The following is a 19935-nucleotide window of genomic DNA, read 5'->3' on the forward strand; positions in this document are numbered from 1 at the left end:
GGCAATTCATGGCACCATAAAGGATTGAGTTTCAGTTATTGGTGCCATAAGGTGCTGATAAGAGAGTTATGGCACCATAACATACCAGACAGAGACACCATAAGCGCCATAAATTGCCGAGTTCCAATTAATGGCGGTTTTCGCTTATCAGCACCCTGCCGAGAATGGAACTCCCATCAATGACCAGGGACTGCCTGGATGTAGTTTAATGATAACCATAAAATAAATAAAAGAGTAAAGCATTTCAATATAAAGTTTAGCATAAAAGATGTACAAAATCGTGGGTCACCGCAGTGACATCATGTGCAGCTGACTTGAGACTGAACGAGGAAGTGTTGATATGTTGAGGAGAGAAGAAGAAGAGTTAAAATATTATTGTATGTATACACATGCAATAACAATTCACATGAAAAAAAGGTAATTCCACAATAAATTTAACATAATTATAAAATATGAAAACAATCGAATGCAATACAGAAATGATAAAAAAAGTCTTACTTGAGCCAGTGTTCGGTGCGCTGAGTGAGACGGTAAATTTTAACCATATTCAACAAACTAGTAAATGAAAGAACAAAGCTCTTCACAACAAAATTTAGCATAAACGATTAACAAAATTATTTGCCATTGAGGTGATGCAGAGCTAACTTGTGATATAGAGGGAGGGAGCATTTATATTTTTGAGGAATAATGAATGAATGATTTTAAATTATTATGCATCGTGATATTGTTGAGGAGCAAAGAAGAGACAGTCTTTACTATAATATGTATATAAAAGCAGCACCAATTCACATGAGAAATAAAATGTTATTTCTCAATAAATTCAATATACGTAATGATAAAACATGAAAACAATCATATGCAAGTTATAAAAAAATAAAAAATAAACAAAGTCTTACTTGAGCCAGTGTTTGGTGAGCTGAGTGAGACAATAGAGAGGAGAGAAGAGGAGAGGGAAGACAGTGGGCAGCTTTCTACTGACTTACCAACTGAGCTGGGACGATTATTTGCCCGTTTCTTTCACTTTCACTCGATTTGCCCAAATCCCTTATTTTTGTTACAGTAAAATGCATATCTATTGACAATTGCTTTTTACAATTTCTTAACACTGTAAAAGGAACTCAGCTCCATAATAAACACAGTGGCACTGCATTCAGCTTTTGAGTGCATTGCATTGTTTGTTTAAACCACTTCCTTGTGAAAAGTTATCTAACCTCACTCTTCCTTGCATTCTTTAATTATGACTTATTTGTTTGCAAAATATTCAAGCTTATTTTAAAGTCTGCAGTTTGCCAACAGTAAGTTGATGTATTTTGGCATAATTAATCTTTCATGCACTTATGATCCAAGTGTAAACTAGTCAACAATCATACACGCTGATTACTCTTTCCCTCTCTCAAAGACACAATCAGACATACACACACTATCAATTCCTTTGATTATCCTTGTAAAATCTTAATAAAACTGATTTTGTTATCATCCTTTGCCTACTATGTTGTCTGTTTCCCATTCAATATTAAATTTTATGCTGGGCACTCATGCATTTAATCTAAATTGTTATAATATCATCTACATACATCATCCGCAGCATGTTTTTGGGTTTAATTGCATTTATTACTACAGTTTCAAAATATTCCATGTATAGATTGGCTAAAACAGGCATTAAAAGGACTACCCATGATACACCCAAATTTTTGTTTATAGAATGGCTCATCGAATGAAAATACGTTATTAGATACACCTAATTCGACTAATATTTTTGTCTAGTGCTAATGGGAAAATATCTGAATAGCGGGCTAATTTTCCCCTCAAAAACTGTAGAACATCCTGTACTGGTACTTTTGTGAATAGGGAATCTACATCAAGGCTTAAAAGTTTTGTTGTGAAATGGTATATGGGCTTCTCAGAATTTGTGACAAAAATCTTCCTAATTTTTAATGCAACTGGGAGAAAAAGTGCCTCAGAAAGGGGAAAGGAGGCCAGCTAATCATTTAGAAATTTTATAATCGAAAGCTCTGGCACATAAGGTGATGGGTCTAAATGAAGGTGTGTCTTCGTGAGTTTTGGGAAGGCTATAAAAGTAAGGTAGTTTTGGGTTAATGACTTAAAATTATTCCAATAGTTCAATGCTCTTTTTATCTTGACCAATTGATCTTATTTTCTTTAAAAAAAATTCTTTTGGGACATTTTGGAGTTACTGTACTGCATTCCTGTCGCACAACATAACTGTCCAGAGACATTTGTTTCTGGTATTTCTTTGAAATTTGCCTAAAGTTAAACATGACATTGTCATTAAACATGTTGGAGACAGATTACAATTTATTTGTTGGGATGATAATTCTGCTCAAATTTTTTTTACATCATTCCACTTTGTAAACATGTTCTTCAAGGACTAGCACTTGGAACTTTCTTTGGCCCAATGATGGCTGATTTAGCAGTGGCCCTCGAATAGAAAAGCACAACGAACACAAAAGCAGAATGAGTCACGAAAGAAGATGGGATGCTTTGTTTGGCACTCGATACGAGCCCTAGTCACGCCCTGGGCCCCGGATGGAGCGTTTTTGAGTGTACAAAAACTGAGGAAATGTACACCAAGACAACATTTCATAGAAAAAAGGCTACAAACACATATAACTATAGTCTCTGACGTCATGGCAGAATTTCATAACTAGCGGTAGCGCTAGTTGATAGGTCAGGAGATCCCCATCAGGGTACTAGGAACTATTCCAGCTAAGCTCAGATTTTTTATGCCTACCTGTCCACAGAGGGGAGGTGGGTGGGCTTTTGTTATGTAACTACCAGGTAAGTATACGTAAAACATTATTTTAACATAAAAATGTAATTTTTACGTATACAACTTACCTGGTAGTTACATATAGCTGATTGGCACCTTTAGGAGGTGGATCAGTGACAGCTAACTACTGCTTAACAGAATTGAATAAGCATACTGAAATAGTTCCTTACCTGCTAAGGTAGCCGAATTAGCGATTACTGCCTCTGTAATCCGCTAACCTTAGAGCAACAGCGGGGTGTATGGACCTGGTCGCTGGCTGCTTACAGGAATGCATGTTGACTAAGGCATGACCTGTAGGCGACACGACATCCAAAATGCCCCTTCTCTGGGCACAGTACCCCAACGAAGAAATAAGGAGGGATCACCTAACCCCAGACGATTAAAAACTAACCTTAAAACACACTTCATCTTTATCCTAATTTGACTGAGAAGAACTCTAATAGTCTCCGTTCTCTCACAAACCATAAAAACCAAACCAGCACAATAATAAAAGTAAGAAAGGAATGACTTCCTACGTTCACTTCCCCAACACTGTGCCAGTCACTACAAAGGGACCTAAGGTAGTACTGCAATTTTCAAAAGTCGTTTGCACGTCACTGAGGTAAAATGACGCAAACACTGACTTACACCTCCAGTATGTGGCCTGGAGTATCGCCTCTAGAGACAGGTTCTTTTTATATGCTAGAGAAGTCGCCACTGCTCTCACTTCATGCGCCTTTACTCTCGCCATGGTTGTTTCTCTCTCTTGCAGATGCGTGTGCGCCTCTGTATTTAAGTCCCTTAAAAAGAACAACATAGCATTCTTGGAAATGGGCCTTGACCGAGCACCAAAGATTACAAGACGGGCCTCGGACTGTCTTGGTGCGCTTTAAATAATATTTAAGCGCCTTCACTGGGCAGAGGAGTCTCTCCTGTTCCTCTCCCACTAAATCCGTAAGGCTTTGAATATCAAAAGAGCGTGGCCATGGTCGAGAAGGATCCTCATTCTTAGCTACGAAGTTTAAAATGAAGGAACATACTGCTTTTCCTTCCGCAAAGCCAATTCTTTTGTCTAGTGCTTGCAGTTTGCTGACTCTTTTAGCTGTAGCAAGCGCAACCAGAAAAATAGTCTTCCTCATAAGGTCTTGAAGCAAACTAGACCCCAGAGGTTCAAACTTGGAAGACATCAGCCATTTTAAGACCACATCCAAATTCCATGAGATTAGTTTTGGAGACTGAGCCTTGGATGTATTAAAAGATTTAAGCAAATCCGTCAAATCCTGGTTGCTTGAAACCTCAATGCCCCTATGGCGAAACACTGAAGCAAGCATAGAACAATATCCCTTAATTGTCGAAAGAAAAACGGTGCACTTGATGCAGATAAAGGAGAAAATCCGCAATCTGACTTAGAGTGGTTTCAAAAGAAGAGACTCCAGATTGTTTGCACCATTCTCTAAAATTAGCCCACTTAGACTGATAAACTTTGGATGACGAGGATCTCCTTGCTGCTGCAATAGACTTCGCAACTCCCCTCGAAAATCCTTTCTCTCGGAAACGTTGGATAGTCTGAATGCAGACAGCCGTAGAGCGGATAGGTTTTCGTTGAATCTCCTGTAGTGCGGCTGTCTGAGTAGATCTACTCGTTCGGGTAGTCTTCTCGGGAAATCTATTAGGAGATGTAGAAGTTCCGGGAACCATTCCCTCACTGGCCAGAATGGAGCCACCAGTGTCATTCTTGTGTTCCGATGGTTCACGAACTTGTTTAGAACTGCTCTTATTAACTTGAACGGTGGGAACGTGTATAGGTCCAGGTCCGACCAATTGACCATCATCGCATCCACCGATAGAGCTTGGCTGTCCGATACCGGAGAGCAGTAAAGAGGAAGTCGGAAGTTCTTGTTGGTGGCAAATAAATCCACCATCGGTTGGCCCCAAAGAGCCCACAGTAGACGGCATACATGGTCGTGTAACATCCATTCGGTTGCCAAAACTTGATTCCTCCTGCTGAGTTGGTCTGCTCTCACGTTTAGCTTTTCTTGGATGAACTTTGTGAGGAGAGTTACGTTGATCATTTCTGCCCACAGCACTAGATCTTTCGTCGCTTCGCATAACGAAAAGGAGTGAGTCCTGCCTGCTTTTTTATATATGACAGGGCCGTGGTGTTGTCCGAATTCACAAGGACCACTTTGTTCCGGATGACTGACTCGAACTCCATCAAACCTAGATGAATTGCTTTCAGTTCCTTTACACTGATATGTAATTCCCTCTCTTCTGGAGACCACAGGCCCGAAACCTCCCTGTCCTGTAGCGTCGCTCCCCATCCCCGATCTGATGCATCAGCAAACAGTTCGAGGTTCGGGCCCACCGGATGGAGGGATTTCCCTTGCAACAGTCTTTCCGCCGAGTTCCACCAATTCAGTTCTAACGATTCCTTCCAGGATTGGAAAAACGAAAGATTCTGGCAACTTCTTTCGTTCCCAGTGCTCTCTCAAATAGAATTGGAGAGGTCTCACGTGTAATCTTCCCCGAAAAACGAACTGCTCCAACGAAGTCAGCATCCCTAATAGGCGCATCCAGTCGTTGGCTGAGCATTGCAACTTCCTTATGAAGTCTCGCACTGACCCGCTGATCGGACGGAAAAGCCCGAAAAACTACTAAATCCATCCGTACTCCCAAATAAGTACTGACTTGGGACGAGATCAATTGCGATTTCTGGTGGTTCATGATCAGACCTAATTCCTTTGCTAACTGAAGCGTGACTTGAAGATCCTCCGCACACTTCTCCTTCGACTGTGAACAAAGAAGCCAGTCATCAAGGTATAGAGAAATCCTGATTCCTCTCAAATGAAGCCATTTGGCCACAGGTGTGAGAGCTATCGTAAACACCTGCGGTGCTGTCGAGAGACCAAAGCACATCGCCCTGAACTGGAACACTCTTCAGTTGAGAATGAAACGCAGATACTTCCTTGAAGCTGGATATATGTCGAAGAGTGGCTAACACCGTTTGGGTGGTCTCCATAGAGAACTTCGTCTTGCGTACGAATTTGTTCAGGGCACTTACGTCTAGCACTGGTCTCCAAACCCCCGATGACTTGGGGACAAGAAAGAGGCGGTTGTAAAAGCCTAGGCAAGGTGGAAGGGAGACCGTCTCTATGGCTTTCTTTTCTAAATGGGATACTATCTCCTCCTTGAGGATAGAGTATTTTCCTGAATTTTGCGAGTAGGAAGGAAACGGGATCGGGAGCATCGACATGGGAGGGATCTCTTCAAACGGGATCCTGTATCCCTCTTTGATGACAGAAACTGTCCACGGTTCCGCACCCTTCTCGTCCCAGACTTGCCAAAACTCTTGGAGTCTGGCTCCTACTAGTGTGCAGAGGTACACACACTCACTTTTTGGTTGTTGAAGGTCTGATTGATTTGGGTACGAATCTCGTCCTTCCTCGAGTCTTGGAGAAAGGGCGTGAAGAAGATCTGTTCCGAAAGGGCTTCTCGGGTTCCGGATTCATTGCAGGACGCGAAACCATAGTTTGCACTGTCCTTGGCTTCTTAGTTGATTGCGCCAGAAGGTCTTGAGTGGCTTTCTGCGCTAGCGACTCCGCAATCTCCGCTACTAAGGGTTGCAGGAACAGAAAGCGCTTATCTAAAGGAGCGAACAATAACGCTGACTTCTGAGAACGTGATACTCCTCTCACTGTGAAGGAGCACCACAACTGTCGCATTTTCAGCACTCCAATTGCAAATACCGAAGCCAGTTCTGACGCACTGTCACTGATGGCTTTATCGATACAGGATATCACTCCCGCAAATTCCGACATTTGTTGCTCCGACAGGCCAAAGCTCTTGACCTTCCTCCTGAGCGCACCAATGGACCAATCAAGGAAATTGATCACTTCCAGTAACCTAAAAACATTCTTGGAGATGATCCATTTCAGACGATGTAAAAAAGATCTTGGCGGAATTAAGGGCGAATCTCCGAGCTGTGTCGACTAAACTGGAGAAGTCCCCTTGGGAGGAGGCAGCGATTCCCAGTTTCGTACCAAACTTTACTCGTGGAAGAGAGTTTGGAGGGAGGAAAACAAAAAACTGTCTTCCCTTGATCCCTTTTAACACTAAGCCAATCATCCACTTTCTTTAGTGCTTTTCTGGCTGAAATCGAAAGCACCCGCTTCATGAAAGTCAAGGAACTCATCCTGGTGTCCCTCGCATACTGCGATTCTGGAGAAGGAGGGGCGGCAGGAGCGAAATCTTCCGAGAAGTTGTCAGCAAAAAATTTCAGTAGGAGTTTGTAATTAGACTGTACGGACTCCTTCTCTGCTTCCGGAAAGTCTTCTTCGCAGAGATTCTCTTTAGAAGAGACTGGGGAAAGGTCGACAGAACAATGTCCTCCCAGTTCTTCCTCCTCTGACAAAATATCCACTCTGCTATCCACTGCTCCAGCAAGGGGAGCGTGAACTGGATCCACAATCGGCAACGAAGAAACTTGCAGTTGCATCTGCTGAGTACCCGGCTGTATGGCAGGCAGCAGGGTGTCGGCGGCAGGGTAGGCGGCAGGGTGTGTGGGGTGGGTGGACGTTGGGGAGCGTGAGCTGTCACGCACGAGCGTACGCCACCTGGATTGAGCGTGAGCTGAGAGTCTGGTGCCAAAGCGAGCGGAGCTTCAGTACGCGTCAACATTTGCAATTGACCTAGCAGCCCTAAGATACTGTCTAACTTAGACTGCATATCTTGAAGGAAAACAGGAGGAGCAGATGCAAAAGCGGCGACATCCGACTTGGCAGAAGCAGGTGCGGCAGGTACACACACGGAAGTGTCAACTGGTGCCACCTTATTACGCTTTGCCTTGAGCGCGGGAGACTTGCGCTTGGAAAATTCTTCCTGCGAAGACGAAAACCTCTCTGGAGATTCCCAAAAACTACACAAAGGACCTTCCTGTCGCCTGAAAGAAGGTTTCTTCTTGGGTACTTGTCCCAAAGAAAGCTTGCGTGTTCTCTTCAACGGGCGAGACTCGTCCGGAAAACACCATCCCCTGCGCGGAGAGTCCTCCAAACTAGAAACGGAGGAAAGACACTTCCCTGAGTCGCCTTTTCCGTGGCGCTCAGCAGCAGTTTGGGAAATAGCAACAAAACTGCTTGAGGGGGCAACTGCTCGGGAGCAAGTCCCGCTCGCCTCCCTTGGACTGTCAGCATGCCTCCTCCCAGGGGCTGGGGAGTTTGGCAGAGGCTTAGGTCTAGGAGAAAGGAGGGCCAAACAGTCACCTCCTCCACAACACTCACACTAGGCACTGCATTCAACACCTTTTCTGACAGTGATTAACTGTCTTGCTCATCTTCTGCATGGTAGTGAGAATTACACTAAATTTAGAGTCCATTTGGACTTTAAGGGGACCGTCCGCTATGGCAGATGACATGTCAACTTGAAAAAATAAAAAATAGAGTTATTACATGCTTTCCAGAAGTTTCAGTCAATCATTTTTACAAATAACGAAGCTATAGCGGTTTTTAAATGATGACGTCATCGTAAGTGCGTCGTCTGCATGACTGAGTTTGACAGAATAGTTTTTGCTTGTTTATTTTTGCATTTATGTATACAGCGATTTTTTTAGATTTTTTTTTTTCGAAATTCTCATACATCTGGTAGCAATGAAAGGTGGTGTGACACTGCGTGAGAAGCGAGCTGCTCAGAGCGGTTATTTATAGGCGAGACTCAGAGAATGACTCAGTTACGCCTTGCCTTACCTTACAGACCTTACATCTTGTTCGGGTTGCCCCAGGTCCCTCAGTGTGAGGCGCCTCTAATGTCTACCAGAGAGTTGCTAGTACATCTTCTGGTATATTTTGCCTCTTCCAATCTTGGATGGTCTGGGATGCAGCTTAGATATTTGTCGAGCTAATTCTTAAACACATCTACGCTCACTCCTGATATATTCCTCAGATGAGCTGGCAACGCATTGAATAGACGCTGCATTATCGATGCTGGTGCGTAGTGGATTAATGTTCTGTGTGCTTTCCTTATTTTTCCTGGTATAGTTTTGGGCACTATTAATCTACCTCTTGCTTGCTCTTTCTGATATTTTTAGCTCCATGATGTTTTCGGCAATTCCTTCTATCTGTTTCCATGCCTGAATTATCATGTAGCGTTCTCTTCTCCTTTCTAGACTATATAATTTTAAGGATTGTAGTCTTTCCCAGTAGTCAAGGTCCTTAACTTCTTCTATTCTAGCTGTAAAGGACCTTTGTACATTCTCTATTTGTGCAATATCCTTTTGATAATGTGGGTACCATATCATATTGCAATATTCAAGTGGACTACGAACATATGTATTATAAAGCATAATCATGTGTTCAGCTTTTCTTGTTTTGAAGTGCCGTAACAACATTCCCATTTTTGCTTTACATTTTGCCACCAGAATTGCTATTTGATCATTGCATAACATGTTCCTATTCATCATCACACCAAGGTCTTTAACTGATTCCTTATTTGTGATTGTCTCATTATTAGGTCCCCTATATGCATATAGCTTTCCTTCTCTGTCTCCATAATTTATTGATTCAAATTTATCAGTTAAATGCCATCCTATTTACCTCTGCCCAATCATATACTTTGTTAAGGTCTCTTTGTAGCACGTTCCTATCTTCATCACAAGTAATTTCTCTACTTATTCTTGTGTCATCGGCGAAACTACTCACTACCGAGTCCTTAACATTACTGTCTATGTCTTCAATCATAATAACAAACAGTAATGCAGCTAACACCGTACCCTGTGGCACACCGGATATTACCTCAACTTTATCCGATTTCTCATCGTTTGCAATAACTATCTGTTTTCTGTTGTGTAAAAATTCTTTTAACCATCTTCCTACTTTATCCACTATATTATGTTTTCTAATTTTCTTCGCTAATATATTATGGTCTACCTTGTCAAAAGCTTTTGCAAAGTCAAGATAAACCACATCTGTTTCATTTCCGCTTTTCATACTTTTGTATGTGTTCTCACGGTGGACTAACAGTTGGGTTTGTGTACTTTTTCCGGGTACGAAACCATGTTGTCCTATATTAAACAAATTATTTTTTATTAAATGTTTCATTTTTCTTCATTACCCTTTCATACATTTTCATAATATGTGATGTTAGACTCACAGGCCTATAATTACTTGCCTCTAGTCTTGATCCACTTTTGAAAGTAGGGGTAATATATGCTAATTTGTGCACATCATAAATCTTGCCTGTATCTACACTTTGTCTTAATAATATTGCAAGTGGCTTTGTGATAGAATGAACTACTTTCTTTAACAAAACAGCAGGGAAACCATCAGGACCTGCAGCAGCTCCATTTTTAATTTCATTAATAGCCTGCACAATATCAGCTTCATTAATATCTATGTCAGCTAAATATTCACTATTTTTGTCCCTTACTTCTATATCATTATCTTCATTATCTATTCTAGGGGTGAATTCTCTCTTATATTGTTCTGCCAATATGTTGCATATTTCCTTTTTTTCATTCGTTAATCTCCCTTCAATTCTTAGAGGGCCTATTTCTATTCTTCTTTTATTCATCTTTTTTGTGTACGAGTATAATAGTTTGGGGTTTTGCTTGATAATTACTAGGGTTTTTTCTTCCAAGTCCCGTTTTTCATTTTCTTTTGATTGTATAATCTTTTGTTCTGCATTTTCTATCTTACTTTTTAGTTCTATAACTTTCCATGCATTTTTTTCTTTTGCAAGACCTTTTTTCCACTTTCTGATTTTCTGGAACAAGATCCTTCTGTCTCTTGGTATGCATGACTGATGTTTACTTTTCTTCTTTGGTATATATTTATCCACTATTTTCTCTAATATTTTATATAGTATCTCCGTATTTACCCTTACGTCATCACTTACAAAAATGTTATCCCAATCTTTGTTTAATTCTTCATTTATTTCTCACCATTTTATATTTTTACTGTAGAAGTTGTATTTTCCATATCCTTCCCACTTTTTCATTCCTTGCTTATCTCTGTTTTCACTTGCTTTGGAATGGACTGTTAATTCTATGACATTATGGTCTGAAATACTCGCATTATAAACTATTATTTCTTTAACATATTTCACCTCGTTCACAAATACTAGGTCTAAAGTATTTTCCTTTCTTGTTGGCAGGTGATTTATTTGTTGAATGTTGTATTCTAGTAGCATATCTAATAGCTTTTCGAATGGCCTCTTATCTTCTGCACTACTATTACTCTCTTTTTTTATATGTATAAATATAACGACAATCTCCTATTCGTTCTTTCCAGTCTACGAAATGAAAGTTAAAGTCTCCAGACCTATCAACTAGCGCTACCGTGAGTTTTGAAATTCTGCCATGACGTCAGAGACTATAGCTATATGTAACTACCAGGTAAGTTGTATACGTAAAAACCAGGGTTTGACTGTATATAAATAAGAAGAAAGAGAATTTAAATGAACTTACTTAGATCCATATTTCATAGTGTGGAGTAACTTCAACTCATGGTTCTTGTGTTCTTGCTGAAGAAGACTTACACTTGCTATTATAGCACTTATTGATTTGTAGGCAATTGCAGGGTCTAAGGGAACTCCTCCAAAAGTTACTTCTTGAGACCCCTCAATGACTAAGGCACTTTCACAGGCATCTATATTCAAGAGACAAAACTAAATTTTAAAAAAATATATAATATACAAGAATAAAACAAACAGTATACAATACCATTATGACAATAAATCCAAGACCTACTAATATACGTAATTACACAACCTGATTCATGTAAATTAAAAACTTATCCTTTCAAATTAATTATTTTGACAGTGTAGCTACTGTCTGTCCTATGGTCCACCCTCCCACATGCTCCATATGACACACCAAACAATATAAAAGAATTCTCTCATATTTGGTCTTGCTTTGACACTGTGACAATGTATAAAAGGACTCAAAGCAAGATGACTCTTTCCCTTGCCTATAGTGTCTACCTGGTTTTCCCAATCATCCTTCTCTTACAGATGCAGCAACAGAGCACAGGTTGGCCAAGATCCCTGTTCTGCTAATAATTTGAGCAATCGGTTACAGGCAGTTCCTAGTTATCGGTGGGTATTCCATTCCTCGGGGTATGCTGACATAAGCAAAAACAGTCATTATCCGAAACTCGGCGATTTACTGCACCATCATGGCGCCAATAACTGGTTATCACCGCCATAAGCACCTTTAGGGCGCTAAGAACCAGAACTGGCCCGTTATGGCGCCATCAATTGCTGATTTTATGGTGCTAGACAAGTGCCATAAAACCAAATTACCAATAACCAGGGACTGCCTCTATTTGTAAGTACTGGCAGCTCCCATTGAACAGCAGCATCAGTTAATGGCTATCTGGTTTTACAGCGCTTGTCTAGCGATGCTGTTAACTGGATTTTCCATGCCAATCTCTGCTTAGCAGTGCTGATCTCTGGTTAGCAGCACTGATCTCTTGTTAAAAGCAGCGGCGATTTCTGGTTACCGGAGACGATATCCAGTTAACAGTGCAGTTAATCATGTTTTTAGTGCTGTTATCGCCAATTTTCGTTTAGCTGCGATTTTCGGTTAGCAGCATTGGCCTGGAACAAATCCCCCCCCTCCCCCCGTTAACAGGGGGCTGCCTGTATTCGTTTTATTCATTTATATTAAGAATCAGATTTGTTTTGAGACTTTAATATGAAAACTACTTTTATAAATAAATTTATCTTTGAAAACTACTTTTATAAATAAATTTATCTTATTTAGAAGGTAAATGTATGCATTTGTGTTACTTTAAAATACATACATACTTGAATATACAAAATGCTATTCCATATATAGGCAGTCGCCACCTTACAACGGGGTTCCGTTCTTCAGACGTGTTGTAAGCAGAAAATCGTTGTAAGCAAAAAATTCGTCAAACATCCTAAGAAAACCTTACTTTTAATGCTTTTGGGTGTATTAGAAACTATGTAAAATGTATTTTTATTGCATTTTTCATAAAATAAACCTTCAAATACTGATTATTTTGCATTTTTGGAGTCATATTTCTTCCATCAGACCGGCGTCATAAGTGCCGTAACCCTGGAACAAGCATCGTAAAACTGGAAATACTTTCCCTGGAATATAATTGAAAAGTGGCATAACCCCAGAACGTCATAAGCCGGGGACTGCCTGTACTTATAAATGATATTTGTTGTATTCTTTGTTTATTGACCCTTTAATTATTAATGATACTACTTCTTTTGCAAGGGCCAACAAATTTTTTCCAGACCCTACAGACTAAGCTGTCAATGCATTTGTGGTGTCCACCAGAGGTGGCTTCTCTATGAATGGAATCAATTAGCCTACCTTTAAAACCTTCACTCTACAAGGCTCCAGCCCTCTTTCTCCACTGTTCTTCCAAAAGAGATGGAGTCTTGCTCCCACAGGCGCATGGAGGACTACATTTTCAACTTCTTTGTTGTCGTCTTTCAAGTGGTCTTTTTGACTGCTTGTGAAAAGAAAATGTTATGTTACCCCTTGCCCTTGCCTGTTATCTGTGTCTCCTTCCTCGAAAGGGCAATCTTTGCAATGGCGAGGTTAGCTTATTTTAAAAAGTTGACCAATCCCTAGGCCGTCTTGTAGATTGGGCTAGCAGGTTTTGTGTGGTTATTTCTGCAATTCTACAGTAATCTCATTTACTACCTCCTATGGAAACAGCGTGTTGCCTGTCCAAAGAGAAGACAGAGCTGACCTCTGATTAGAGGCTACATTCCTTGAGCTGAAAGAACAACATATAGTTCCTTTTTCTTCAAAATTCCCATGGCAAACAAGGAAGTCAAATCATGGGAACCGTCAGTTATTGCTCTGTCGGAGCAATAAATTGAAGTTTGCATAATAAAACTAATATTGTAATACTTACCTGAACACCTGAATTAGCCCTGGTCACTGACTAGCCCGAACTATATCCCCACAGATTTACCCACTAAGTGGGTAATTTTAACTGTCAGCATTACCAACACAGCAGGTAAAACCTACTCAAATGAGTTAGTTACCTGTGTTATTGTTGGCAAAGCTGGTGCAAATACCGGCCACCAAAGGCCTTTCTCCTCAGTTGAATCCATTCACTATCAAACTGAAGTGGGGACAAGGGCAGGAATCATTCAGATGTTCAGGTAAGTACCGTAGTGCCTCAGGATACAAAATTAATCCGTTCCAAAGCAACCTTCGTAACCTGATTTTTTCGTATCTCGAACTACGTTTTACATGTAAATTGCTTAATTCGTTCAAAGCCCTACAAAAACACCCCAGTAAATTTTATAATAAAGCTAAGTTGACCAATAAACAATGAAATACAACAATTTGGACCATTCAATAACTAACCTAACCTTTATTGTAGTACCTGTAAATAAAGTGTACTATTAGTGTACAGGGTACAAGAAATAATGTATGTACATGGAACCTTACCTTTTGAGTGAGGCGATCTCCAAAAGTGGCAGCAGAGGAGGAGGACAAATGGCAGAAAACATGAACGCTTAACTTTACGAAACACATTAAAAAATGGCAGAAAACATTAACACATTAAAAAATGGCAGAAAACATTAACACTAAACTTTACGAAACACAAACAAATGGCAGAGAACATTAACACCTAACTTTACAAAAAACTTAAAAAAAATTAAATTTCTTTTTTTTACCATTTTCTGATTTTTTTTTTTTTTTTTTTACTATTTCACTTTACATTTTTTTTTTTTTTTAATACAAAATTTCAATTTCTTCACCAATTTCAATTTTCTGTTTTTTCGTATCACTTGGACCTTCCTGTTTGCTTACTACTAAAGGACTCTTTAAAAAATAACTATCCAAGGAAGATTGCTTTTGCCTGCTTTTCAAAATGTTCCTGAAACGACTCAGGCAAACATCTTCGTACTGTGCAAGCATATGACCTGTGTAAGCCTTTTCGGGGTGTCTCTTTTCTACAAATGATTGCACTTTATGAAAAGCAGCTAGAGCATCCTTAATTTCTGCCGTTGTCATAGGGTCCTCCCCCTCCTCCTTGCTAGAGAACTCTTCTTGAACAATGTTATGTTGCATGGCCTCCAACTCCTTCAGGTCATCCATCCTAAACTCCTCTTGGTGCTCCTCGAGGTCATTGATGTCGTCCTCATCGACGACCACCTCCATGGACTTGCCGAGTGCAACGATCTCGTCAATATCTGGTTGGGAAACAGTTTCAGGATCGTCAACTGTTTCTGAATCTGCATCAGCTTCGCCCACGTTGAATCCCTCTAAGTCTCAGGCGGATACGGCATCAGGCCAGTTTCCTCCAGTTTCGCCTCGAGACCTCCTGCCAAGCTTGATCGATGACATTGCAATGCTCCTTCCAAAATTCACGCAAGGTGAGGTTTGTGATATTGGTGATGTCGAAACATCTCTTGAAAAGATGCTTTGTATACAGCTTCTTGAAGTTCAATATCACTTGCTGGTCCATGGGCTGGAGGAGAGGGGTGGTGTTAGATGGAAAATAAAGAACCTTGATAAAAGAATACTCTGCTAGGATATCTTCCTCAAGGCCAGGAGGGTGAGCAGGGGCACTGTCCAACACCAGCAGACATTTCAGAGGGAGGCACTTCTCTTCAAAGAATTTCTTCACTGTCGGGCCGAAACACAGATTTACCCACTCCGTGAACAAAAGTCTCATTACCCAGGCTTTCATATTGGCCCTCCACATCACTGGAAGCTTATCCTTTAGCACTTTGTGGGCCTTGAAGGCTCGAGGAGTCTCCGAATGATGGACAAGTAGGGGCTTCACTTTATAATCCCCATTGGCGTTGGAACAAAGTGCGAGCATAAGCCTGTCTTTCATAGGCTTATGCCCGGGTAGCTTCTTCTCTTCCTCCGTGATGTATATCTGACGAGGCATTTTTTTCCAAAAAAGGCCAGTCTCGTCACAGTTGAAGACTTGCTGAGAACTGTAGCCTTCCTTTATCGTCATCTCGTCGAACATCTTAATAAAGGCTTCGGCTGCTTTCGTGTCCGAGCTGGCAGCCTCCCCTAGTCCTGGGTTATTTAGGTCACGCTAAATGTGCAGGCTATATAAAATAAAAAGTGTAGTCTGTTTATATTTAATCTTAGGTTACATGCAACGCTAACAGCTCATGTTGGCTAATGCCTAGGAAAATTGTAGACACTGTTATCTGACAAGATTAACTAAATTAATAATACATTGTGGACCAATTCTTTAGGCAAAACTTCTAAAAGGAAGGACATTCTTTAACAATTCTAGCTTTCGTAAAAAGGCTAGCAATGATCGTGTATTACACTGACCATGTGCTCTCTAAACAGAGGACAGTTTCTATATTCAAAACAAACTTTTGTTCTACAGTTTTAAACCTAAATATTTTTCAATCTTAAAAATATAAAACTTTGGAGATGCCATGATCCCTAAAGAAAAAATAGATCAAAAGGTCTCAAAATGAGGAGCACTGGCTGGAGGCACTTAGTCTGCATTGACTAGAGAGGTAATAGTTCTTGGTCTTTTAACTGGCCCAATCATAAAACAAGATGGCCGATGCACATGCGCAATAGTTACTTCTGCAGTTTTTTATATATAGGAAACTGGGCACACCTTCGCTGAAGACAAGATAAAATTCCTTCTTGTCTTTGAGTCCATTATATTCTATCAAGTGCCATAGTGTTTATCATTATGGCATAATACCTGGCTACAAGACCAGGCTAAAAGATATTTCCTTTAATATTAGTCTAGTCACCATGGGGTGCTGGCACACACCATGGAGGGTAACTTCTTTGAGGATGAAACAGCGACTATGCTATCTAAAATGTTTCAAACTGGAAAATTTGTAAACATAGTGGTTAAATATCTTTATTTCTTAGTCGACTGCCTGTATTTTTTTGGCAATAGTTGTATAATAAGTGGTAAAAATTTTAAGCAAATCACTTCAATCATAAGGTAAACAAAGCACTTAGTACTTTATAATGGAGCCTTAAGGCATTGGCATGCCCCTTAACACCTAGGTTGGGAACTTGAACACGATCGAAAGTCTGTTATCTTCGTTATGACTTTACATAACTATATGAACAACTAGCCTTTCTAACAATAAAAAATGAAGTAGCCTAGCACAACTATTAAGCAGCCCATATGGACCCTATTAGAATCCCTAACTATTAAGATAGATTGTTAACAACACCACTGTTTATAAGTTGAACATGATTGAAAGTCTGTTATTTTACCTAGCTATTTGAATGATTAGGCTTAATATCAGTCAAACAGGAAGTAGCCTAGCGTATCCATTCAGTAGCCCAGATGGATCCTAAGATAAATCATATACCAAAGATCTTTAAGAACACATTGTTTAAAAGTATTACTTCAATATAATTAAACATTGTTTGTCGGCTAGCAAAGACGGAGCTTAGAGATCTCATAAACAAAACAAACAATTCTTGTAATTCACCTTGTGGGAGACACCAGCTCCCAAATTCAGTCAATTACGTTATCAGTTAAAAAAAAACTTTGAAAAATAAAAATTTTTCACAGCGACTTACCCTTTACCTAGCTTGATTCAAAGTTTGGTTCTTCCATGACAATCAAATACAACCTTGGAGCACTTATACATGCACCAATACTAACTGCCTCCTTAAATAACAGACTGAAATAAGATGAGAGTTGGTCTGACAAGAGATGTGTTGTTGACACAACAATGAACAGTATGCGGCATGTTGTTGCTACATCTGCAGGTTGATAATAGGAATGGAACCTAGGCAGCTGCTGTAGACAAGGGAAAGAGCCCTCTTGTCTTGAGTCCTATACTCTATCAGTGTCTAAGTGCACGATACTGGCCAGACCAACTAGAAGAGAAATCTTTGAAATTGGTTGGTCTATCTTATGAGGAGACACCAGCTCCCAAATTCAGTCAATTACGTTATCAGTTAAAAAAAAACTTTGAAAAATAAAATTTTTTCACAGCGACTTACCCTTTACCTAGCTTGATTCAAAGTTTGGTTCTTTCATGACAATCAAATACAACCTTGGAGCACTTATACATGCACCAATACTAACTGCCTCCTTAAATAACAGACTGAAATAAGATGAGAGTTGGTCTGACAAGAGATGTGTTGTTGACACAACAATGAACAGTATGCGGCATGTTGTTGCTACATCTGCAGGTTGATAATAGGAATGGAACCTAGGCAGCTGCTGTAGACAAGGGAAAGAGCCCTCTTGTCTTGAGTCCTATACTCTATCAGTGTCTAAGTGCACGATACTGGCCAGACCAACTAGAAGAGAAATCTTTGAAATTGGTTGGTCTATCTTATGGAGAACATCAATGGACTTGGGAGGAACTTCTTTGAGGACAAATGGCAGTTACTCTATCAAAATGAATGTCTTTCACCTTTCCACCAGAATGCCTTGTTCATCTTGCACATGCAAAGGTTAGTCTGGAATGGGAGACATTGAAACATTTGCTGGAGGTAGATCCTGGAAGAGCTACTGCAGCAAGACAGTGACAAAAATCTAACAAAGAGTATACAGCAAAAAAGAAAAAAAAATCATCTAATGCACATTTCAAGGAACTACAGTTGTAAGCTACTCATCCGGTCCAACAACCACACAGGACCAGACATACAAATGAGTTCATACTTACACAACAGGCAAAGAAAGTGGATAGTGTTGGTAGGTGAGTGAGAGCTATTCCTCCACTCACCAGTGTTGGTAGGTGAGTGAGGGCTATTCCCCCACTCACCAGAGTTGGTAGGTGAGTGAGGGCTATTCCCCCACTCACCGGAGTTGGTAGGTGGGTGAGGGCTATTCCCCCAATCACCAGTGTTGGTAGGTGGGTGATAGCTATTCCTCCATTCACCAGTGTTGGTAGGTGGGTGAAAGTATTCCTCCATTCACCAGTGTTGGTAGGTGGGTGATGGCTATTCCCCCAATCACCAGTGTTGGTTAGGGGTGGGTGAGGGCTATTCCCCACCATCCCCAAGTGTTGGTAGTGGGTGGGGCTATTTCCCCCAATCACCAGTGGTTTTGGCTATTCCCCCAATCCGCCAGTGTTTGGTAGGTGGGTTGAGGGCTATTCCCCCTCACTCAGTGTTTGGTAGGTGGGTGAGGGCTATTCCCCCCAATCACCAGTGTTTGGTATTGGGGGTGGAAGGGCCTTTCCCCAACTCACCCCCAAGTGTTGGTAGGTGGGTGCGGGCTATTCCAAATCCACCAGTGGTTGGTTTAGGTGGGTGGGACTGTTACACCTCACCAGTGTTTGGTAGGTGGGTGAGGGCTATTCCCCCAACTCAGTGTTGGTAGGTGGGTGAAGGGGCCTTATTCCCCAGTACCAGTGTTGGTAGGTGGGTGAGGGCTATTCCCCTACTCACCAGTTGGTTAGGGTGGGTGGAGTGCTATTCCCCCATCACCATTGTGGTAGGTGGGGTTGAGGGCTAATTCAATCACCAGTGTTGGTAAGGGTGGGTGAAGGGCTATTTCCCCAATCACCGTTTGTTTGGTTAGGGTGGGTTGGAGGGCCTATTCCCCCAATCACCAGTGTTGGTAGGTGGGTGAGGGCTATTCCCCTCCAACTCACCAGTGTTGGTAGGTGGGTGAGGGCTACCCAAATCACCAGTAATTGGGGTACCCCCAGGTGGGTGAGGGCTATTCATCCACCCCCGTGTTGGTAGGTAGGTGAGGGCTATTCCCCCTAATCACCAGTGTTGGTATGGTGGGAAGGGCTATTCCCCCGAGTCACCAGTGTTGGTAGGTGGGTGAGGGGCCCCCCATCCCCCCCACCCCAAATCACCAGTGTTGGTAGGTGGGTGGGGCATTTCCCCAATCAGAGGTTGGTAAGGTGGGGTGAGGGCTATTGCCCCAATCACCAGTGTTGGTAGGTTGGGTTGAGGTCTATCCCCCAATCACCAGTGTTTGGAGGTGTAGTGGGTATTCCCTCCAATCACAACATGTTGGTTTTAGGGTGGGTATGGGCTTATTCCCCCAATTGGACCATGTTTGGTAGGGTGGGTGGGGCTTAGTTCCCTCCAAGCTCACCGCATTGTTTGGTTAGGGTGTGAGGCTATATCCTCGGGGAATCACCAGTGTTGGTAGGGTGGTGTGAGGGTTTCCCCCTACTTCCCCAACCCCAGTGTTGTGGTGGGTGAAGGGCTATTCCCTAGGGATAAACAAGAAGGC

At 41.3% G+C, this 19935-nt stretch overlaps 1 protein-coding gene across 1 annotated transcript in view; it reads right to left on the bottom strand.

Moving 5' to 3' along the window:
- The window catches only part of LOC135206036 (ras GTPase-activating protein 3-like), a gene marked incomplete in the record, with an annotated part of 518306 nt that overhangs the window by 47524 nt on the left and 450847 nt on the right, over positions 1-19935 (bottom strand). The window contains 1 exon segment of the mRNA XM_064237213.1: positions 11226-11406. Within this exon segment, the coding sequence (XP_064093283.1) occupies positions 11226-11406 (181 nt within the window).

This window comes from Macrobrachium nipponense, chromosome 11, assembly GCF_015104395.2.
Source record: "Macrobrachium nipponense isolate FS-2020 chromosome 11, ASM1510439v2, whole genome shotgun sequence".
NCBI classification, from domain to species: Eukaryota; Metazoa; Arthropoda; class Malacostraca; order Decapoda; family Palaemonidae; genus Macrobrachium; species Macrobrachium nipponense.